Here is a 24,256-nt window from a genome sequence, read left to right as displayed (position 1 = left end):
AACTGATTTTGCCTACTCGTCACAGAGTGTACCCAGTAAGAGATACATTAAGCTTGTAGGATGGCTCTCCTGGGGACATTAGATCTCAGGCTACAGTGCTCAGGCCAGATTAATCTTTCCTAACTCTAGCAGGGTTTTAATCCAGTTTTTACTTTTTGGATCATGACAGAATTTGTTCATGACCATGCTCTTAATTTATAGTTAAGTATTATGGCACTTTGGCCTGGCCCATTTTGATGTCAGGGTAGCTCACAGCTTGTCCTGGGTCCATCCAGTCCCTCGTTGGGACCCTACCTTTGGAGTCCTAGGAAGTGAGGGCAACTGAGACTTAAATTGATAGAACAGATGCCCAGGAGTGAATATCATTCGGAGTCAATTAGCTCCCAAGTTACAAAAGCATAGCATTAACTGTCTTCCTGTGTCTATACGAAAGGACATTGCGATGAATTAACTATGCAAAGGACTTAAGGAGAAGAGAAAAGCAATATTTACAAGTTAACAGAGTCTGATTAGGAGATAGAGGTGACTGACCAGTTGGGAAAGCAGAGCCCAAAGAAAGAGGTTATAGATAAACACAGAGGAATGGGAGCACTGTGATGGGAGTAACCCAATAAACCTAAGCTCCCTGTGGCAAGGCAGAAAGGACAAACCAATGTTATCTACAACAGAGTCGAATAGGAATTGGTTCTAGAAGTGCTTCCTTTCTAGGCTGTTGTCTGCTCTGAACATTGAGGAGGTTGAGGCAGCCGTGGATCCACTGCGTACCTTGGGTGTGGCTCCGCTGTAGACCACTTGCCTTGCACAAGCCCCTGCACCAGGGGAAAAGTAATCAGAGGACTCAGAAAATTCATCCTTTAATTTCGTCCATGCTGGCGTGGGCAAGACCCTGCAGTGTTGATGCCCAGCACTGCAGGCTACCGCCCGCTCACCCCAGCGTGGCTGCACTGGGCAGGAACCCTAGAGAGAACCCTTGAGAGGCCCTAGAGAAGACAAATGATAGAAAAGAAAGATATGAAGGAGGGACAGGGGCGATAGCACAGCGGGTAGGCGTTTGCCTTGCGCGCAGCTGACCCGGGTTCAATTCCCAGCATCCCATATGGTCCCCTGAGCACCGCCAGGAGTAATTTCTGAGTGCAGAGCCAGGAGTAATCCCTGTGTATCACCGGGTGTGACCCAAAAGCAAAAAAAAAAGCAATTGTCAGAGTTCATCCTCCTTACTTAACTACAGAAAGATTTTACATGAAAGTTGGTGTTTCCTACCCAGCTAACGGGTGGCGTCACGCCAGATCCCATTTAACAAATAACCTGCTCAGATACTCTGCCATGGTCTTAGAATGCAGAAAATTTATGGCCACTGGTCTGAAAATTAAATTGTTTTGAGGATTATTTGGGTTTGCTGCAACTTTCTACAAGTTTATATTGAGTTAAATTCTTTGTAATTTGTTTTTTGGTTTTTTTTTGAGGGAGAGCTACACCTGGCTGCTCAGGGCTTATTCCTGGTGGAGCCCCGGGACCAGACTCATGTCACATGCATGCAGGGCACACACCTTCCCAGCTGTACTGTCGCTGCACTCGATCTGTGACTGTTTACACATGTTCTACACATTAGTCATTAGTCTCTGCCAGATTGCTCTGCACCTGAGCTGGATGTCAGTGTATCCAGTGGCTTTGTTCGTGGGGCTGGGGAAGGAGCTCAGGGCCTCACATACGCATGGCCAGTGCTTGGTCTGTGAGCTCCGGTGCAGACTTGTTTTTAAATTTATACATCACTGTCATCCTGTTGCTCATCGATTTGGTCGAGTGGGCACCAGTAACGTCTCTCATTGAGAGACTTGTTGGTACTGTTTTTGGCATATTGACTACTCCACGGGTAGCTGGCCAGGCTCTGCCTCGCGGGCTCCATACTCTCAGTAGCTTGCCAGGCTCTCTGAGAGGGGCAGAGGAATCGAACACGGGTCAGCCGCGTGAAAGGCGAATGCCCGACCACTGTGCTACCGCTCCAGCCCATATTTTTGTTTATAAGGCATAGAGAAAATGTGACCTGGGAGAAAAGAGAAAGTAGATAATATAGTGATTGATGATGAGTTCTTACAAAATTTCTTAGAGGAGGAATGTCTTTTGCACTACACCTGGTGGTGCTCAGGACTTACTCCTGGCTCTGCACTCAGGGATCACCCTGACAGTGCTCAGGGGACCGTATTCTATATCAGGGGTTGAACCCGGATCAGCTGCTGCAAGGCCAGTGCCCTATCCACTGTGCTTTCTCTTTGGCATCTACTAATAAATAATGAAGTCCTCTGGATTTTTTTTTTATTTTGTGTAAGTGAGGAACTATTCAGATGCTTTAATGCCAACTTCTATACTTCAGATATATTTTCTATATATGAACGGGTCTTGCCCTAAGTCAGGGGCATCTCCAACATCAACCACCACAGCATTAAGTGTCATTTGAAACAAATTCCTGTGGTAGGGCTACCAGAACACCCCTCTCCCCTGTGGATTTTAGGGGATCCTTAAACCTTTTTTTTTCTGGCCAGGGTTGGGGGAGTCATGTTAGACATTATTCTAGCTTACCTTTAGAAAAACACAATCTTGCATGGATCTTTCTGGAACACGTGGCCAGTTCCCAGAATCTTTTCCCTCCCGTGGGACTTGGGTCTTCATAGTCTCTCCTTCCTTTGCGAACTGTTACTGGGTGAGTTTAACTCCAACAACAGCACGAAAATGCAGGACAGTACGAATCCCTTAGTTGCATTTGGAAGCATCCAGCCTCTGACTGGAGTTTTCTATTTTCACCTGCCTGTCTTGGTAACCGCTCGAGCTGTGCCCTTCTGGCCCATATGCCTGCAGTTAGAGTGCCGCGAGTCTCAGAAGCAGAGAGGTGACCGACCCCTGGCCATGACTGGCCGCGCCCAAGCGACTCTCAGCAGCACCCACCAGTGGGAGAAAATAGCGAAAGCCTCTTGTGGCAGGAACACAGTAGTTGCTTTGTTTGTTCGTGTCCTGCTTCCTTGAAACAGGTGTCCCAGAAGATTCAGCTAATGTTTCCTAATTCTAGGGCCTCGTGGTGATTTTACATAAACAGAAGAGGACAGGGATACTTATTAGGAGAGCATGAACTTACAACTATAAACCTGTTGGGCAGGAAAGGGAAACTGTGTCATAGATGGAATTTGGGTGTGGCAGATGGACAGCTCCCTCATGACAGTAATCACACTTACCAAGCTCCTCCTTCTCTCCTCGCTGGTCCTCCCACCCAGCACCCACCCTCATGCAAATGTGCCTGGTCTGGTGTCCGGGATAGCCCCAGGGCCAGCCTGGGCCAGAGCCCAGTGTGTCATCTAGATGGTTTCCATTCCCGGGATCCCACCCTCTCAGAGATCAGGGACCAGATACTGATGGTGAATCAAATAAGAGCCGGGAGTGTTTTGCTCCTCATTTGAGAAGGCGGTAGGCTGCTTGGGCTTGTTTGTTTATTTGTTTGGGTGTTTTTTTTCCCCCTTCTCCCTTCCCCTTCTTGTTGGGGTTGTCATTGAGGTGACTGGCATGGTGGTGCTATTGGGGTTTGATTTGGTTTTTGTTTTTTTCGGCCACACAAGTGCTGATGCTTCGGGGTTTTGTTTGTTTGCTTGATTGATGCTCAGGTTTTACCCCTGGCTCTACACTTCAGGAATTACTCCTGGTGGGCTCCGGGGACCATATGGGGTGTTGGGGATTGAATCTGGGTCGGCCGCATGCAAGACAAGTGCCCCACCCACTGTACTTTCACTCCAGCCCCTTGTTTTGATGTTAGCCCAGAAAGCTGAAGATTGGATTTAGTCATTTTTGCTAAAGAAAGGCCTTAGGAGCGGCCGGAGAGAGGTCAGTGGGCTGGAGTGATGATCTGTCCAGCACCACCCACAGCTGCCCTTGCAGCACCCGCAGCTGGCCAGGGGGTACTGAGCACTGAGAAACCAAACAGCACAGAAAACAAATGACAAATGTTTGCACGAACACTGCAAAAGTCCTTATGCATGTTGATTGCAGCTCTCGTTACATCAAAGTTATTACGTTACATTTTGACATCTGACTTTTACCAATATTTACTGGCAGTGTTTGTGAGCAGAGCTGGGTGGGTTATGGAAAATGGGGCTTACGGCATCCCAGGATGGGCTTTATGTCTGTGCCGAGCACTGAGGCACTGAGGCAACTGGGCAGTGCCCCCAATTCCCTGGAGCTCAACACCAGAGTGCCAGATCAAAACCTCTAGAATAGGGGCTGGAGCAATAGCACAGCGGGTAGGGCTTTTGCCTTGTACGAAGCCGACCCGGGTTCGAATCCCAGCATCCCATATGGTCCCCTGAGCACCGCCAGGACTAATTCCTGAATGCAAAGCCAGGAGTAACCCCTGTGCATCGCCGGGTGTGACCCAAAAAGGAAAAATAAAGACTTCTAGAATATTCCACAGGTCTCCATTCCATCGTTGGAGCAAAAAACTCATGATGATAGACATTTTTATTTCCCAGTCTGATTTGTTGTCTTTTTCTCACAATTGTATTTGTTGGTGAGCAGTGGGGTTCCTTCCGTTGGACAGCAGAAGTGGTCATTCACTCTACAGGTGGGCCCGGAAGCCTCCCGGCGGGGCTGGCCTGACCGTTAAGCTCACCACTGAATTGCACCCTTTCCTTTGCTTTTGGTTTTTTGGACCACACCCGGCGATGCTCAGGAGTGACTCCCGGCTCTGTGCTCGGGCATTACTCCGGCAGTGCTCAGGGGACCCTATGGGAGGCCAGGAAGGGGTCACACAAGGCAGGTGCTCTGCCCGCCGTGCTCTCTCTCCCGCCCCTGCATCGCGCCCCTCTCCTTTCAGAGAGCGCTGTGGATATGCTGTATACGTTCGCGAATTGCTCGGGCCTGGACTTGATCTTTGGGCTGAACGCGCTCCAGCGCACAGCGGACTTGCGGTGGAACAGTTCCAACGCTGAGCTGCTCCTGGAATATTGCTCGTCCCAGGGGTACAACATTTCTTGGGAACTCGGCAATGGTGAGTACTCCTGGGACCGTTTCATTAAAAAAGGAGGTTTCCTGTGGCATTATTTCCCTGGTTGTGATAGTTTTTATTTTTATTATTATTATTTTTTTTGCTTTTTGGGTCACACCCGGCGATGCACAGGGGTTGCTCCTGGCTCTGCACTCAGGAATTACCCCTGGCGGCGCTCAGGGGACCATATGAGATGCTGGGAATCGAACCCGGGTCGGCCACATGCAAGGCAAACGCCCTACCTGCTGTGCTATTGCTCCAGCCCCTGTGATCATTTTTTAACACTGGCCAGGGCACTTCTGCCCCAGCACCCTCCACGCCGTGCCGGGCAGTGCCGCTCCGGGCAGGGGAGCGCCTTCCCCCAGCCAGACTCTGGCGAGACCCAGCCCAGTTCCCTTTGCACTTAGCCCAGCCCCCTGGAACCAGCAGTGCCGGTGGCTCCCGGGGTCCCTGCAGAGCCTCGGGGTCTCCTGGGGCCTGTTTCTCCTGGCAGGCTGGACTCCGCACGTGCCGATGAATCTCTACCCCCGGCTCCCTGGCCGAGTCCCTGTGGGTCTCTGAGTCCAACTGAAGGGCTAACGAGTCCTTCGGAATATAGCTGCTTATTTCTCCCAAGTGGGAGTGAGCCGCCTAAGCATTTGTGATATGATTAGCATATGGATTTTGCAGTAATGTATATTCTACTTCTACGTACGGTAGCTGGGGCTGGAGCGATAGCACAGTGGGTAGGGCATTTGCCTTGTACGCGGCCGATCCAGGTTTGATTCCTCTGCTTAGTAGACCGGCAAGCTACTGAGAGTGTCTCGCCCGCACGGCAGAGCCTGGTGAGCTACCGTAGTGTATTCGATATGTCAAAAACAGTAACAACAAGTCTCACAATGGAGCCTGCTCGAGCAAATCGATGAGCAATGGGATGACAGTGACAGTGATACATACAGTAGCCACAATATAAAAAGCTGTTGTGTTTTTTGAGGGTGTTTTGGGGGAGCAGGGGCATGGCTAGTGGTGCTCAGGGCTTAGTCCTACCTCTGCACTCAGGTATCACTCCTAGGAGTGCTCAGGGGACCATACAGGGTGCCACTTACAAGGCAAGCACCTTAGCTGCTGTACTATCTCTCTCCTTTTTTTTTTTTTTTTTTGCTTTTGGGGTCACACCCAGCGGTGCTCAGGGGTTACTCCTGGCTCTGCACTCAGGCGGTGTTTGGGGAACCATATGGGATGCCGGGGATTGAACCCGGGTCAGCCATGTGCAAAGCAAATGCCCTCCCCGCTGTACTAATGCTCCGTGCCCCCCAACCCATTTATTTTTAGAGATTCTGTTTCAAAGTACTCGATATAAACCATTTCCCAAATAACTATTGATTTTTTTTAAATTCTTTTATTGATTCACCATGTGGAAAGTTACAAAGCTTTCAGGTTTAAGTCTCAGTTATACAATGCTCAAACACCCATCCCTTCACCAGTGCACATATTCCACCACCAAGAATCACGATATACCTCCCCCCTTCCCCCCACCTCCCCAGCCCCCCACCCCACATGTGTAACTGGTAAATTTCACTTTACTTTCACTTTAGTTTTATTGACCTACTGCTTGTGAATAGCTAGGATGTTAGTCTTGGATAGGATGTTGAGGAAACTATCTGCCGCTGTGTCCACGACCACTTTTTCTTAGGCCACGCCCCCTGACGATTAGGCCACGCCCCTTTCCCACAACCCGGCAGCGGTCAATGGCCTGGGGTCGGCGTGCCGGCCAAGTGGCCGGCAGTCCGGAGGGGAGGGAAGCGCGGGGTGCTCAGGGCCACGGAGCAGGCTGGGTCCGGCCCAAATAACTATTGATTTAAGGTCTCCTTAAACTTATTTTTTTTTTAATTTTAGTCACCGCGATTTATAATTTTACAATAATGTCACTGGTGGAGCTTCATGCTCACATTGTTCCGACTCCATTGCCACCACCAGTGTCCGTGTCCCTCCACCATTGTCTCCCGGCCCCCCTGAGAGCCCCTGCCCCGGAGACCCCAGTCCTCAGCCCCCCGCCCCCACCTAACTGCCATGGTAAACTCGGTTCTGTAGAGCAGTTCTTAGGTTCTGTTGCTCTTGGTCGTTTGTCACTCCCTTACTTTGCTCCTTTCCGCCCTGCATATTCGAGATTGTTCTGTATCTGTCCCTCTTCCTCCTGCTTCTCTCAGCCCGTCTCCCCAGCTCCATCCATGCAGCGGTGAACTGCGTGGTTTCATCTCTGTATAGCTGAGTCATACTCCATGGTGCATGTAACTAAGAACCCATTGTTAACTCGAGATTATTTTAATATGCCCTCATATCTCTATTTCAAAACTATTTTTTTCTTTAAATGTTATAATGCTGCTGCTATGTTTGTGTTAAAAAATTTTTCTTTTTGGGGTTGGAGTGATAGCACAGCGGGTAGGGCATTTGCCTTGCACACAGCCAACCGGGGTTCAGTTCCCAGCATCCCATATGGTCCCCTGAGCACCGCCAGGAGTGGTTCCTGAGTGCAGAGCAAGGAGTAACCCCTGTGCATCGCCAGGTGTGACTCAAAAAGAAAAAAAAAAATTTTTTTTCATAACAAATGATTATTCTGAGAATTGCTCTCTTTCAGAACCTAACAGCTTCAGGAAGAAGGCTGGTGTTTTCATCGATGGCTTTCAGCTAGGAGAGATTTTGTTGAGTTGCATAAGCTTCTAGCAAAGTCCACGTTCAACAACGCAAAGCTCTATGGTCGGACATTGGCCGGCCTAAGGGGAAGAGTGTGAAGATGCTACAGAGGTGAGAGCCGAAAGCCGCAGAGATTCTCTGATATTAGTGCTTCTGCGGGCCGGGGCGGCAGGATGGGGGAGGGGCATTTGCCTTGCATGCTGCCAATTTAGGTTTGAGTCCCAGAACCCCCTATGGTCCCCGAAGCTCGCCAGGAGTGATCCCTTTGCACGGAGCCAGGAGTAACCTCTGAGCATCGCCAAATGTGACCCAAAAACCTTAAAAGAAAGGAAGGGAAGAGGGGCCGGAGTGATAGCACAGCGGGTAGGGCGTTTGCCTTGCACACGGCCAACCTGGGTTCGATCCCCGGCATCCCATATGGTCCCCCAAGCACCGCCAGGAGGAATTCCTGAGTGCAGAGCCAGGAGTAACCCCTGAGCATCACTGGGTGTGACCCAAAAAGCCAGAAAAAGAAAATGAAGGTAGTGGGATTTGACACTGCCAGGAACCAAGGAGTAAGCCCAGAGCACCGCCGGGGAGTCTCCAAACAAAGGAAAGAACAGAATGAAGAAGTGCGTGTGGGTCTCACCCTAAGGAGGAAAGCTCGTTTTGAGGGAATACAGCGTCTGTGCATCTATGCCATAGAGATTGTGCATCCAAGCACTGCTAACAAGGAACACTTTTTCCTAGTTTCCTGAAGGCCGGAGGAGCCGTGATTGACTCCGTCACGTGGCATCAGTAAGTCTGTATCTTCAGAGTCCCAAGAACACACGCCTCTTTGGCTTTTATCTCGGTTTCCCCAAGCCTACTTCTGATTCACTGCCAGTGGACCTAGTGGTTCAAATAGGAAAGAGTCTCAAACACGATTGTATGAGAGGTGTCCGATGAGTCAAGCAACAACTTAGCCTTATTTTAAACAACGTGGGGGTTTCTATAAGATACATAAACCCTGTAATTTAGCTCAAGAGGAGCAGTGAGTGGCTAAGATAAATATTCTTGCCAAAGAATGGTAAACCCGTGCTTGGGGACACTATCGTCGCTGTGTCTTCTTAAGACACAGAAATGACCCTTTCCACGGCTCCTCTGCCCAGCAGAATGCCTGCTTCCTCTAACAAGGGAGTGGAAAGAAGGGAGGAAGGAGAGAGAGGTCAGCCGTCCAAGGTTAAAGCCAGAAACTCAAGCTTGTTTGTTTTCTCATTGTTTTCGGGATACTTTAGTTACTACCTGAATGGACGAATTGCCACCAAAGAAGAGTTTCTAAGTCCTGACATTTTGGACACTTTCATTTCCTCGGTGCAAAAAATTTTCGAGGTAATTGTCTTTTTCCCGCCTTTTGGATGAGTCCTTGTTTTTCATGTTTTTTAAAAACACTAGTCCTTGTTTTTCAGTTCAGCTACTAATAAATTCTGTGTGTAAATGAGCATATATTTCTAATTGTTCCAAATGATATTGGCACTCACCCCCCTTCCATGCCCCTAGCAGTGGTCTTACCTTTGCTGTTGATAAAAAAGAAGCTTTCTTATCTGGATTGCCTTTGGGGTGGTGGGTGGGTGGGGGCGTTGTTTGTTGCATTGGAGGTCGTATCCAACAGTGCTCAGCTATTCCTGGCTCTGGGCTCATATGTGGTGAGACCATATGTAATGCGGTGATTTGAACTGGGGTCTGCAGAAGGCAAGGCAAGTGCCTTACCCTCTCTCTGTGCTGTCTCTAGCCTAGAAATGAACCACACGATTCCGGTGGTGGGGTGGGTTCTGGGGGTTTTAAATGAGGAGTATTAGGGTCCTCAGCGGAGGGGGGTGGGTACACTGTTGATGGCCGTGGTGTTGGAATTATGTGCGTGAAACGCCATTGTTAACGCTATAGTCAGTCACAGAACCTCAACCAGTTTTTTCAAAAAAAGACTTCTAAGAACCTTTTAGTAGATTGAAAACTCGTCAGCTATTAGACGGGATCATTGACATTCCTCCTACCTTGGCAATCCAGTCGCTTTGCCTGAGGCTGGGGCCAGAGCCCGAGTGTAGCAGGTAGAGCACTTGCCTTGCATGTGGCCAACCTGGGTTCCACCCCAGCATCCCAGATGTATGGACCCCAGTCCCATCGGGAGTGAGCCCTGAGCACAGCCAAGTGCGCACCCCCCCAGAGAGAGAGAGAGAGAGAGAGAGAGAGAGAGGGAGAGAGAGAGAGAGAGAGGAGAGAGAGAGAGAGGGAGAGAGAGAGAGAGAGAGGGAGAGAGAGAGAGAGAGAGGGAGAGAGAGAGGGGAGAGAGAGAGAGAGAGAGGGAGAGAGAGAGAGAGAGAGAGAGAGAGAGAGAGAGAGAGAATTGCCTGAGGGGCTGGAGCTATAATACAGTGGGAAGGACATTAGCCTTGCACGCGGCCAAGCCAGGTTCGATTCCCAGCATCCTATATGGTCCCCCAAGCACCACCTGGAGTAATTCCTGAGTACAGAGCCAGGAGTAACCCCTGAGCACTGCTGGGTGTGACCCAAAAAAAGCAAACAATAAATAAATAATTGCCATGACTCGGGCAATTATTTATTTATTGTTTGCTTTTTTTGGGTCACACCCAGCAGTGCTCAGGGGTTACTCCTGAGTCATGAAGGACTAGGAACATAGTTTGTAGTGATGGGGGCACTGCTTACGGTTCAGATTGCTGATCGTCAGTGCACGCAGTTGGCTGTGTTGCTTGCAGTGACCACGGAGACTTTCCTGTTCTCAGGTTGTGGAGGAGACCACACCCCACAAGAAGGTCTGGCTGGGGGAGACCAGCTCTGCCTACGGGGGTGGAGCGCCCTTGCTGTCCGACACCTTCGCTGCGGGCTTCATGTGAGTGCCCGGCCCTTGCCCCGCCCCTGGTTCTTCCGCTCCGCAGATACGCCTCACCGGGAACCCAGAACTTGGGTCAAAGACGGTTCCTGTGCTGAGGCCAGAAATCATGCCAGATTTTGCGAGAAAGTGCTGTTGGGCCGTCTTGTTTCCACACCCGAGGAAAGCTGTCGTCTCTCTGTTCCAGGTGGCTGGACAAGTTGGGGCTGTCGGCCAAAATGGGCATCGAAGTGGTGATGAGGCAGGTGCTCTTCGGAGCCGGGAACTACCACCTGGTGGACGAGAACTTCGAGCCCGTGCCTGTGAGTGAGCAGTTTGCCCGCGTCTGTGAGCCGTTGCTCTAAGGTCCATTCTCTCGGTCAACTCAGTACTTTCAGTAAAGCAAACCGGGGAACTCTGGGGCTTCTTTTTTTAGTTTAGTTTTGTTTTTCTTTTTGGGTCACACCCGGCGATGCTCAGGGCTGACTCCTGGCTCATGCACTCAGGAATTACTTCTGGCAGTACTCAGGGGACCAAATGGGATGCTGGGGATCGAACCCGGGTGGGCCACGTGCAAGGCAAATGCCCTACCCGCTGTGCTATCGCTCCAGCCCCACATTTCTTGATTTTTTTTGGGTGGTGGGAGGGAGGAAATCACACCCGGCAATGCACAGGGGTTACTCCTGTCTCTGCACTCAGGAATTACCCCTGGCGGTGCTCAGGGGACCATATGGGATGCTGGGGATCAAACCCAGGTGGGCCACGTGCAAGGCAAATGCCCTACCCGCTGTGCTATCGCTCCAGCCCCCCAGCCCCACATTTCTTTTTTTTTTTCCTTCAAACCAGGGAACTCTGAATCAGAAGAAGTCTGAGAGAGTATGCATTCAACACTTTTGTGTCTGAAGCGAAATTTAGACCTAGGGATAATTATTTATGTGGGCCATTAGGGGCATAGTTTGCGTTTTCCCATATTTTATTTAAATAAAAATAAAATTTGGGTTTGGGGGTCATGCCCAGCAGTGCTCAGGCCTCTATCCTGGCTCTGCAGTCAGGGGTCACTCCTGGGGGGCTCAGGGGACCATACGGTATCAAACCTGGGTCGGCTAAGATGAAAGGCAACTGGCTTACCCACCATACCACCTCTCTGGCTTGGTGTGTGTGCGTGTGTGTGTGTGTGTGTGTGTCTGTGTGTTTTAAAGGAGTAATTTGAAATTTCATGACTCAAATTTTATGAGGTAAACTTGGGTTGGGCTGAAGCGATAGCACAGCGGTAGGACGTTCACCTTTCACGCAGCTGACCCGGGTTTGATTCCTCCGCCCCTCTCGGAGATCCTGGCAAGCTACCAAGAGTATCACACCCGCACAGCAGAGCCTGGCAAGCTACCCATGGTGTATTCGATATGCCAAAAACCACTAACAATAAGTCTCACAACGAGAGACGTTACTGGTGCCCGCTCGAACAAATCGATGAGCAACAGGATGATTGTGACAGTGAAACTTGGGTCAGAAGTGTTCTGCAAAATAAATCATTTATATAGACTACAGTATTCAAAGCTTCAAAACTGTTTTGCTATAAATTTTAACTTTTTGGTGTGTTTTGGGCCATACCAAGCAGTGCTCAGGGCTTTCCCCTGGTTCTGCTCTCAGCGATTGCTCCTGGCGATGCTTGGAACATATATGTGGTACCGAGTATAGAACCTGGGTTAGCCACATGCAGGGCAAGCGCCCTACCCACTGTACTATCGCTCCAGCCCCTTATAAGTTTTACTGTAAGGCAAGCTGGTACTGTACATTTATTATTTTATTATTTAAAATCTCACTGTAGGGGCCAGAGCAATAGTACAGTGGGTAGGGTGTGATCTGGGTTTGAGCACCGGCATCCCATATAGTTCCCCAAGCAGAGCCAGGAGTAACCCCAGGCCAGGTACAACCCAAAAAGACCAAAAAAATTTAAAATAATAAAATAAATAAATAAAAATCCCACTGTAAAAATTGGCTGAAGATAAAATACAGAGGTTAAGGTCATTGCACACAGCCGATCTCGACTCTGTCCCAGCTGTCTACGGTCCTGCAAGCCCCACCAGGAGTGGCCCCTGAGCACAGAGCCGGGACTAAACCCTGAGAAGTGCCAGTATGGCCCAGCCGCCGGAAACCGGCTATTTGGTTAATAATAGTTGAAATATTTATGAACAAAGTCTCCTTTCCGCCCCACCTCCGGCTATACCTGCTACTAAATCTGGAAAAAATAGTCTGGGACCAGAAAGACAGTACAAGGTGGGAGGTTCTTGCCTCGTACATGCTGACCTGGGTTTGACCCTGGCACTATATCTAGTCCTCCAGGGGTCCCCAGAAGTGACTCCTGAGCTCAGAGTCAAGTGTCAGCCCTGGGCACAGCCGTGTGTGGCCCCCAAACCAAAAAACTAGGAAGAAGAATGAAGACACCTGGAACGTAAGAATGTCAGAATGAAAGCCAGAATAATATAGAGAGAGCAAGCCTGAGTTTGATTTTTATAGTCTAAGATGGCATTGAAGGGTGTCTGTTCTTTAAAAATAATTCTTGGGCTGGAGTGATAGCACAGCGGGGAGGGCGTTTGCCTTGCACGCGGCCAACCCGGGTTCGATTCCCAGCATCCCATATGGTCCCCTGAGCACCGCCAGGAGTAATTCCTGAGTGCAGAGCCAGGAGTAACCCCTGTGCATCGCCGGGTGTGACCCAAAAAGAAATAATAATAATAATAATAATTCTTTGCGGGGACAGAGTATAGCCCTAAACCCAAAAAAGGAAAGAAAAGGTATTACCCTCAGATCATGGTGAGATTATGAATGAATCCTACCTCTATGATAAATTAGAATTTGTAGGACAATTATTTGCTTGACGCTGTTGTTGAATACAGAAATAAGAGCTTTTTTTTTTTCCCCTCTCCTTTGGCCAACCTGCACCTCTAGGATTACTGGTCATCTCTGCTCTTCAAGAAGCTGGTGGGCACCACTGTGTTCAGAGCACGAGTGGACGGGCCGGACAGCGGCAAGCTTCGCGTTTACCTTCACTGCACAAGCACCAACCAGTAAGGACGTCACTCGCTCTGGGAAGTGACTTTCTGCTCTAATGGTCTGTTGTTCTTTCTCCAGCCAGTGGGTCGAAGGTGTGCCAAGGATTTGATTTTAATTGTTGGTTTTTATTATTATTATTATTATTATTATTAATTATTCATGGTGATAGAGAGGCAGGTCTAGAAAAGTAAGCTTGAACATCAGCTCTTTCATCCAGCACAGATTTGTACAATGATTTTTATTTTTCTAATGCAAAATGCAATTTTACCTTGATGTAAAGACCAGACTAGGAACGCTGGGACTAGTGTGACAGTAGAACAGGTAGGGTGCTTGCTTGGTTGCTTGCTTGCTTGCAGTCAACCCCGTTTTAGTCCCTAGCACCCACTGAGCATGCCAGGATTATCCTTGAGTGCAGAGCCAGGAGTAAGAGAGACTTTTATAGTCAGTACTCTGAAAAAAATGAAGATCTCTCTCTCTCTCTCTCTCTCTCCTCTCTCTCTCTCTGAGTGTGTGTGTGTGTGTGTGTGTGTGTGTGTGTGTGTGTGTGTGTCTACGCTTCAGTCTGTCCTTTCCAAGAATAGGGTATTAAACAGTTAATTTTACTCTCCGAAGGCAAGATGTTTGGGAAGGGTCCAACCTGAAAAGCTTTCATAGATTTAATTCCTTTTATGTTTCAGTATTTGCATAAGACTAGAAAAAGCCTCCAAATTATGTGGTTTGTAATTCGAACTCACACAAATCCACAAAGTTTACTTTTTCTCATTTTACCACCCCGGGTGGATGACCGGCTTCCCAGAAGCTCAGCCTGGTGGCGTAGCACAAATCACTCCAGCCCAGGGAAAGGTGGTGTTGGAGCAAGCTTTGTGATCTGGGCTTCAGAACAGGACCACTCGAGGCACATTCTCTGCTGCCCACATCAACAGCATACAATGCAGTGGACGCCCTTTCCTCTCTTCCCCTCCCCCTCCCCCCCTCCCCTCTTCTCTTCCTCTCTCCCCGAACACTGTTCCAAATGAAACCGTTGCACGTCATCATTCACCTCCTTCTGAAATTCTTTGCAGTGAGGAAGGCGGTGATGCTGTCACCCGGGACGAGAGTCAGGGCTGACTTCCCTTTCCTGCACAGACCCATTCCTGCTCCGGCCTGAGTCCACGGCTCCTCGAGACTTGGGCGGTGGGGCCCAGGGACTGTAACACATAGAGCAAACGGGTCCCGTTTTGTGGGGCTGGTGGGCTGTGAGCATCCCTGCATGTCGATGCCCTGAGCACACTTTACGGGTCCTAAACGAAGAACCATGAAAGGAAGGCGACTGTGGCTGGAGTGATAGCACAGCGGGGAGGGCGTTTGCCTTGCACGTGGCCGACCGGGGTTCGATTCCCAGCATCCCATATGGTCCTCTGAGCACCACCAGGGTAATTCCTGAGTGCAGAGCCAGGAGTAACCCCTGTGCATCGCCAGGTGTGACCCAAAAAGCAAAAAAAAAAAAAGGGGGGGGGAGGAAGGCTACAAAGGGGTCATTATCCAGGGATGTGATACTAAAACTTCCTATCAGTGGTTAATATTTTTTAATTTTTTAATTTTTTTGTTTTTGTTTTTTTGGGTCACACCCGGCAATGCACAGGGGTTACTCCTGGCTCGTACACTCAGGAATTACTCCTGGCGGTGCTCAGGGGACCATATGGGATGCTGGGAATCGAATGCGGGTCAGCCGAGTGCAAGGCAAATGTCCTACCCTCTGTGCTATTGCTCCAGCCCCTCAGTGGTTAATATATTAATTGCTTATATGGATAACAAGTTCCACTGAGTTGCGTATTTGCTTCCAGCCCCAGGTATAAAGAAGGAGACTTAACGCTCTATGCCTTAAACCTGCATAACGTGACCAAGCACTTGCAACTGCCAAGCCCTTTGTTTGACAAAGAAGTGGACAAGTACCTCTTGAGACCGTCAGGACCTAATGGATTACTTTCCAAGTGAGTAGTTTGCCTCGTGCATTTCATACTGTCTACAAATGTTATCAGAACAGACAACACTGATAGCAAAATCAAAGTTGGCTATTTTCAGTTATAATGATTCTTTTTTAGTTTATAAAAAAAAAATGTCTTTTTAATCACACCGTGACTTCCCAGGTTGTAACAGGTTGCACAGTTGTTTCAGCCCTTCAATGTTCCAACACCAGTCCCACCCCAGGTGTCCCATTTCCCACCCACCACCCCAGCCTGCCGCTTTGTAGGCACACCTAGATTTGCTTCATATTGCTACAACACAAAGGCAAATGGAATTATCAAAATACAGGGGGAGGGGCTGGAGCGATAGCACAGCAGATAGGGCATTTGCCTTGCACACGGCCGACCCAGGTTCGAATCCCAGCATCCCATATGGTCCCCTGAGCACCGCCAGGAGTAATTCCTGAGTGCAGAGCCAGGAGTCAGCCCTGAGCATTGCCGGGTGTGACCCAAAAAGCAAAAAAAAAAACAAACCACAAAATACAGGGGGTCTGGGGTCCTAATACAGCGGGTAGGGTGCTTGTTTGCCTTGCACATAGCCGACCCAGGTTCCATCATGCCATATGGTCCCCTGAGCACTGCCAGGAGTAATTCCTGAGTGCAGAGCCAGGAGTCACCCCTGAGCAGTGCCGGGTGTGACCCTCCCCACCCCAGCCCCGAAGAGTAAATCCGTGATCATTCTTCTAGCCCCCGATGGTGTTACTGAAGCCGTTGTCTGCGCACTTGCTGTGCTGGGAGGCGCCAGCTGGGCCTCTGTGTCACGTCTGGGCCCGTTGAGCTGGAGGTCTTCATGCAGTTTTCCCATCAGACCTGCTGCGATCCTGCCGGGCTGGGTGAGGCACTCGCCTTGCGTTCGGCCCACCCAAGTCCAGCCCCCAGAACCATACTCGGTCCCCGAGCAGCAGGAGAGCTCCCTGCAGAAACCAGGGCTCCTGGAAAAAATAATAATAAATGGATAATCTGGGTAGGGAAGATGGCCCAAAGGTCATTTATACAAGCTTTGCGTGCCCCAGGCCTGGCTCTGAGCCCGCCTGGGCATCACCGGGTGTAGACGCAAAGCAAACAGAACATTCCGGACAGCACTGACAGGTGTGCGGCCCAGGAGCGAGAGGCCCAGTCCACAGGCCGAGGCCGGAGGCGTTCTCACGTTCTCGCTTTCCCGGCTGGCTCCGCATAGCTGAGCTGTGGAGCTTGCTCGGTTCCTCCGTTCTCCCTCTTCCGCCCGGAACCTTCCGTCGCCTCCTGGCCTGCGTCAGAGACTCCTCCTGGCTCGAGAGGGCTTTTGAGTTCGCTCCCCAATCTGGAGCGATGCCCACTGCCCATATGTTCTTTGGTATTTTTATTTTGAGGGGGTCACACCCGGCAATGCACAGGGGTTATTCCTGCTCTGCACACAGGAACTACTCCTGGTGTGCTGGGGGACCATATGGGTGGGATGCTGGGGATCGAACCCGGGTTGGCCGCATGCAAGGCAAACACCCTATCCACTGTACTGTTGCTCCAGCCCCCCCCATATTTTCTTGAAGGGCAGTGGATTGCCATTCCTTCAGGCCGAATATGCCCATTTCTTCCAGAATTCTTGTCTTTGTTGTATATATTGACCCTGTTGCACACTGATCAGACATTTCATGCTTTCTAAATGGAAATTGGTAAGGTATTGTTAAAGTACCCTGGGGCTGGAGCAATAGCACAGCGGGTAGGGCGTTTGCCTTGCATGCGGCCGACCCAGGTTCGATTCCCAGCATCCCATATGGTCCCCTGAGCGCTGCCAGGAGTAATTCCTGAGTGCAGAGCCAGGAGTAACCCCTGTGCATTGCCGGGTATGACCCAAAAAAAGCAAAAAAAAAAAAAAAAGTAAAGTTCCCTTACCCTAAATCTATTTGATAAGTATATAATATGCTTTACCTTTTTCCTCTTATACTTTTCTCCCTTTTAAATATTGCCTAAAGGCAAGAGGCTAGAGCAATAGGGCATTTGCCTTGTACGCGGCTGACCCCAGTTCGATTCCTCTGTCCCTCTCAGAGAGCCCGGCAAGCTACCTAGAGTATCTCATCCGTACAGCATAGCCTGGCAAGCTACCGGTGGTGTATTCGATATGCCAAAAACAGTGACAACAAGTCTCACAATGGAGACGTTACTGGTGCCCGCTGGAGCAAATTGATGAGCAACAGGATGACAGTGAAACAGTGATGCCAACGCAAGAGGTGGGTGGAGGGGGTACCCCGAGACATAGGCGTGGAAGCAGACCCCGAGGAAGGTGTGGAATTGGATCATTGCAGACCTGAAATCCCATCAATATTGTAAATCACAGTGCTTCAAATAAAAAAATTCTTTTTTAATTTTTGCAAAACGTAGCCCAGAGAAGCGTGATGAATACTGAATATACAGACAGCACAGAGAAACATGATGAACAGAGAAACACATCATTGAACAGTGTTCACGAGAAAGAAAAACCATTTGACGTGAATAGCACATTCTGCCTACGGAGGGTCCTTTGGAGTGACTGTTTCATAGATATTCGACTTGATATTTATTAAAATTAATTTTTAAAAGATTTAGACTCAGGGGGCTGGAGCAATAGCACAGTGGGTAGGGCGTTTGCCTTGCACACAGCCGACCCGGGTTCGATTCCCAGCATCCCATATGGTCTCCTGAGCACCGCCAAGGGTGATTCCTGAGTGTAAAGCCAGGAGTAACCCCTGTGCATCGCCGGGTGTGACCCAAAAAGCAAAAAAAAAAAAGATTTAGACTCCGGAGTTAGTAAGCACTCGGGCACATGCCTAGGAGGTGCTGAGTCTGGCTCTGCTCCCTGGCTCTACCTGGCCCCCTGCATTGCACCTACGGTTCTGCAATATATATATTGGTTTGGGGGCCACACCTGACAGTGCTCAGGGCTTATTTTCCTGGTTCTGTGCTCAGGGATCACCCTGGTGGCTCGGGGGACTAGATGGGGTGCAGAGACTAGAACCCAGGTCTGCTGCATGAAAGGCAAGCCCTTACGGCTGAACTACCCGGCCCCAGTAGTTCATCTTTATCTGGATAAATTTTGTCCAGCACACCTTATTCTGACAAGTTTGTCACCAGTGCTTGGGGGACCATGGGGGATGCTGGGAATCAAACCCCGGCCGGCCGCATGCCAGGCAAACGCCCTCCCCGCTCCAGCCCCTCACCTGTTAATTTCTTCTGGCTTTACTTCACCCAAAACTTGACAAGCTCGTCCTCTATGTCTTTGTCATCGTGTTGCTGACTTCAAAATATGACACAAGATATCGATCTCCAGTCAACCTTGCCCCATCCCCTATTTCCACTACGCTTTAAGCTCACGCGAGCATCTTTTTTTTTTTAAATTTTTATTGAATCACCATGTGGAAAGTTACAAAGTTCTCACCCCCAACTGTATAACTGATTAATTTCACTTCATTTTCTCTTTACCTTGATTACGTTCCATATTTCAACACAAAATTCACTATTATTGTTGGAGTTTCCCCCCAAGAAAGACAGCCCTACCAAGGAAGCATTTGATAATTAGTTTTCCATTAAAAGATTGTATGTTTTCAGTTTTTAGAAAAGGTCGAGTGGCCACATTAGCGGCCCTGCGGTTCGGAGTTGTCCCAGTCCCGCATCCCGGAGCCGTGTTAGTTGCTGCTCAGTGTCTCCAGGGCTCCATCTGGAGAGGGTGTGGTGGCTGCACCTCCTCCGTCTGGATCCCCGGTGTTGCTGGCCCGATCTTGGGTCTGGAGCATTCTCCGGCCGCATTGCTCACCAGAACGCCTGGCTGCTTCTCTGTTGAATGTGGCAAGATGGCACCGAGGGTGGGTCGAGGGTCACGCGAGCATCTTAACACCTTCCTCTCTTCCTATTTAGAGCAGACTAAACACTCCAGCCTGGTGCTATAATAAAACTGTATTTCATCATCTTCACCCACAGCCGTATTGTTGTAAAGGCCCATTTGCCACTAAACTGCGGCTTCTCCAAAAGCGTGTCCGACACTCCCTGTGTGCTTTTTCGTACAAGGCCCTTCCTCTCATGCGCTCACTCGGCGCTTGTGGCTGTCATTTGGAGAGAAGCACTCTTTTGTCTGTGGTTTCCTGATGACAGTGTGGCATTTTTTTTTTCTTCACATCTTCTAAATACTGATGTGCTACAGGCACTAAACCACACCCTGTACCTGCAGACTGAGCCCCATTGCCGTGAGGGCCGGCGGCAGCTGTCTTATCTTACAGAGGGGTTGAGTGATAGTACAGTGGGTACACGTGCCTGCCTTGCATGTGGCTGACCTGCGTTTGATCCCTGCCACCCCATGTGGCCCCCTGAGCCCTGACAGAGTGATCCCTGAGTGCAGAACCAGGACTAAGCCCCAGAGCACCATCAGGTGTGACCCCCAAATGCCACGTTCCCCCCCAAAAAAAAATAAAAGAAAGACCTGAGGCATGGAATGGAGCTGAGCCTCTATCGCAGATTGAACAGCCATCAGTTCTTCACTGACTGAAGTTGAAAATAGAGTATGAGAACTTAAAAAATTCAAATTTTAGGAGCTGGAGCAATAGTACAGCATGGAGGATGTTTGCCTTGCATGCGGCCGACCCAGTTCAATTCCCAGCATCCCCTATGGTCCCCTGAGCACCGCCAGGAGTAATTCCTGAGTGCAGAGCCAGAAGTAACCCCTGAGCATCGCCAGGTGTGACCCTCTCCCCCCAAAAATTTAAATTTTAGAGAGCTGATACAGTCCAGCAGGCATGACACGCCATCTGAGCGCTGCCAGATGTGGCACAAATACCACCCTGCCCCCCATAAGAGAAGCTATAAAAATGCTAAATTGTAAACAATTGAATGTCTCACACCAGACATTTATGTAAACTATATGTTCAAGCAATGAAATCTTGTGAAACTTTTAAAATGATGTAGTAAAGGGGCAAGAAAAAAATCAAATCTCCACATGCTTATTGACCATAGGCAGAGTTGTCTTATTTTTAGTAAAAATATGTCGGTATATGTATCAAAAATATGTATCAAAATATTAAAAATAGCTATGAGTTACAATTATCTGCATTAGGTTTATTTGTCTAAATACAAATGTTGGTAGACAAACTTTCACGGGGATTACCGCATGCAGTGCGTTGGTACATGAGTTATACATCTACTTCACGTGTGGCATGCATGTAATTCAGCAACAATCCAAATTTCAACAATAAAAAGTCTTAACTTTTTTCATAACATGATAAAGCATTGAGAAAAAGATTATAGAACTTTAACCATGGTGACGTACAGTGGTGCTTGCACTGCTTCACTATAAACTGACCGTTGATCACTCCAGCTCTCTTTTCTAAAAAGGTCAGACCAGCTGACATTTTCCTTTTTAATTTTTTTCTTTTTCTTTTTGGCTCACACCCAGTGATGCTCAGGGGTTACTCCTGGCTCTGTGCTCAGGAATTACCCCTGGTGGTGCTTGGGGGACCATATAGGATGCTGGGGATGGAACCCGGGTCAGCCGAGTGCAAGGCAAATGCCCTCCCTGCTGTACGAGCACTGCAGCCCCTGACATTCTCTTTCTAAGAGTAGAAGAGACTTGGGACTCAAGAGGTGGTTTAAGAGGTAGGAGGGTGCTTGCCTTGCACATGGCCAACTAGGGTTCATTCCCTGGCATCCCATTTGGTCCCCTGTCTCTCTCTCTCTCTCTCTCTCTCTCTCTCTCTCTCACTCACACACACACACACACACACACACACACACACACACACACACACACACACTCACTATTGTAACTCCACAGTGCTTTTGTATGCTTAGGTTTCAATCTACTTGCATCATGGCCTTAAGGCAAAACTAAAAGTAACTAATGGCACCCAGGGCAATGAGGGGAGATAACAATAGATATCCAGAAGGTTGATCTTTATTTTTTTGTTTGTTTGTTTGTTTTTTGGGTCACACCCGGCGATGCACAGGGGTCACTCCTGGCTCTTCACTCAGGAATCACCCCTGGCGGTGCTCAGGGGACCATATGGGATGCTGGGATTCGAACCTGGGTCGGCCGCGTGCAAGGCAAACGCCCTACCCGCTGTGCCATCCCTCCAGCCCCAAGAAGGTTGATCTTTAAACTACAAGCCTACCAAGAAAGTCAAGTCCTGTCTGTCTGTTCCTGCTGGCTAACCATCCTGCTCTTGTAAAAATGTCCCTGTCCTCCAGTTCTTGAAAAATGGCTTTCTCAACATGTTTATGCGAATGTTAGACCGCAAGCTACATGCCTGAAGGCCCGCTCACCACAGACCCTGAGTCTGCCAGGAGTCATTCCTGAGTGAAGTCAGGAGTAACCGCTGAGTACCACTGATTGTGATCCTGAAACTACAAAGAAGGAAAGGAGGGGGGCTGGAGTGATAGCACAGCGGGTAGGGCGTTTGCCTTGCACGAGGCCGACCCAGGTTCGAATCCCAGCATCCCATATGGTCCCCTGAGCACCACCAGGGGTAATTCCTGAGTGCAGAGCCAGGAGGGTCCCCTGTGCATTGCCGGGTGTGACCCAAAAAAAAAAGATATAAAGAAGGAAATGAGGGAAGGAAGGAAGGAAGGAAGGAAGGAAGGAAGGAAGGAAGGAAGGAAGGAAGGAAGGAAGGAAGGAAGGAAGGAAGGAAGGAAGGAAGCAAGCAAGCAGGGAGGGAGGGAGGAAAGGAAAAGAGTAGATGGGACTGACTAGAGTCGTTGCCTTTGCAGATCCGTTCAGCTCAACGGCCAGGTTCTGAGGATGGTGGACGATGAGACGCTGCCCGCTCTGACGGAGAAGCCTCTCCGCCCCGGAAGTGCACTGGGCTTGCCAGCTTTCTCCTACGGGTTCTTTGTGATACGAAACGCCAAAGTGCCTGCCTGTGTTTGAAAATGAAAGGCACGTGGTTGTCCTGAGATTTGCTTTTCCAGGGGCGTTGAAAATAACGCAAAACACAAGTTATAGGAAGACAAAAAAGTATCTTACAAAAACTGGTGGGAGTTTTGGCTACCGGCGCAGGCTGAGTGCAGGCCAGAGTTGGCACGACCTTCTGTTCTCCCTGAGGACGCCACTGCTCGTGATAGTACTTAGTGATGCCTTATGCCAAACACCGTTCCATATATTGCTCTTATTTAAGTTATTAAAAATGTACATAAATGTTCCCCCATGTAGCCAGGAGGTAAATAAGTGAAGGATATGAGTTTTAAGAAAATGCTGAGTTTTGGGGGCTGGAACAATAGCACAGAGAGTAGGGCGTTTGCCTTGCACGCGGCCAACTGGGGTTCTAATCCCAGCATCCCATATGGTCCCCTGAGCACGGCCAGGAGTGGTTCCTGAGTGCAAAGCCAGGTTATTAGGCGGGCAGAGAGAGAGCCCAATGGCTAGTGCTTTGTGTGCGGGAGGCCCATGCCTGATCTCTGTCATCACGTACACTCCTCCAAGCATTTCCAGGAGTGACCCCCAAGAAGCAAGCTTTGAATAGCCCCCGAGGTATGGTCCCCAAGCCAAAACAAACAAAAATATTGTTAGAAAATTATTGGTTTTTTCTTTTCTCTATGCACAGTCCCTCTGGGGCTCCCATTCGGAAAAGTTCTGTTTGGTTTGTTTTGTTTGGGGGGGCCTTGAAATCTTTGGGAGCAGAGAGTGGAGGGCATCCATCAGCACTGCTGCTACCGTTCTTTCTAGCAGTGACAAGACTCACTCACTGTTTTCTCTTGCTTCTCAGTTGTTAGAAGTAAAATCATCTCTATATTTTTGTCCGCTATGAGTCGTCTCAATTAAATGTAAGCACCTTTATAAGAGCTAAGGCTAGAGTTTTGGATGATTCAGCACCCTTAACTTTTCTATGTATGTGGTTTTTATATTTTCACAACAGAAATAAAGTAATTTTTATAACCTCTGGATTGCGTGATTGTACTTTCAATATGCCCTAAGCCTAACAGATTCCTACCTTTGGAAGTTTTGTTTCCCTTCATTGCTTTGTCTCTATCTTTATTTGTCCAAAATATCAAAAGAGTTGTGTGTGAAGAAAGAGATTATCAAAAACTCTGGGCTGGAGCAATAGAACAACAGGTAGGGCGTTTGCCTTGAATTCGGCTGACCCGGGTTCGATTCCTTCGTCCCTCTCCGAGAGCCCGGCAAACTACCGAGAGTATCCTGCCCGCACGGCAGAGCCTGGCAAGCTCCCCGTGGCGTACTCGATATGCCAAAAACAGTTAACATATCCAGTCAGGAGTAAAACCTTGTCTAGTTGTCCTTTTCCTGTCGCATCGGCCACTTAGTAAATTCTAGGATAAATGTCTCCCTCCCGTCATTGTGATGGTGTCCTGAGTGTTCCCCTGAGCTGTGCTTGAGGCAGGTAACGGGCCAGAGCTAGTGCAGGAGCTGAGGCGTGGGCCTTGCGCGTGGCCGGCGTGGCTGCAGCCCCTATTCAAACCCCCCCAACACACGAACCCTCTGAGCAGCACCGGGACTCACTTCTGAGCACCAGTGGCCGTGGCCCAAGCCCCCCACCCCCCAGAAAGAATTCATTAGTTTGGGGTCCAGCCCCAGCTGCTCAGGGATTTCTCCTGGCTCGGCCCTCGGGCCTCTTCCTGGTGGGCTCAGGGCAGCACGTGGGATGCTGGGGGTTGGGCGGGGTCAGCCACACGTCCACTGTCCTATCTCCAGCCCCTGCAGGAAAAAATTCTTCAGTA

General features: G+C 49.3%; 1 protein-coding gene across 1 annotated transcript in view; it reads left to right on the top strand.

Annotated features, from left to right (window-relative positions):
- HPSE (heparanase) overlaps positions 1-23,354 on the top strand; it is a 38,260-nt gene extending 14,906 nt beyond the window's left edge. Inside the window, 11 exon segments of the mRNA XM_055140024.1 lie at positions 4,850-5,023; positions 7,635-7,688; positions 7,691-7,753; positions 7,756-7,801; positions 8,420-8,467; positions 8,947-9,040; positions 10,447-10,553; positions 10,741-10,855; positions 13,479-13,597; positions 15,407-15,553; positions 22,292-23,354. Coding sequence (XP_054995999.1) covers positions 4,850-5,023; positions 7,635-7,688; positions 7,691-7,753; positions 7,756-7,801; positions 8,420-8,467; positions 8,947-9,040; positions 10,447-10,553; positions 10,741-10,855; positions 13,479-13,597; positions 15,407-15,553; positions 22,292-22,451 — 1,127 coding nt within the window. The 3' untranslated portion in view covers positions 22,452-23,354.
- The last annotated feature ends 902 nt before the right edge of the window (positions 23,355-24,256 follow it).

The sequence above is a fragment of the Sorex araneus genome, chromosome 5, assembly GCF_027595985.1.
Source record: "Sorex araneus isolate mSorAra2 chromosome 5, mSorAra2.pri, whole genome shotgun sequence".
Classification (NCBI taxonomy): domain Eukaryota; kingdom Metazoa; phylum Chordata; class Mammalia; order Eulipotyphla; family Soricidae; genus Sorex; species Sorex araneus.
Note: the sequence above shows the minus strand (reverse complement) of the source record. Positions and strands in the feature narration are given on the sequence as shown.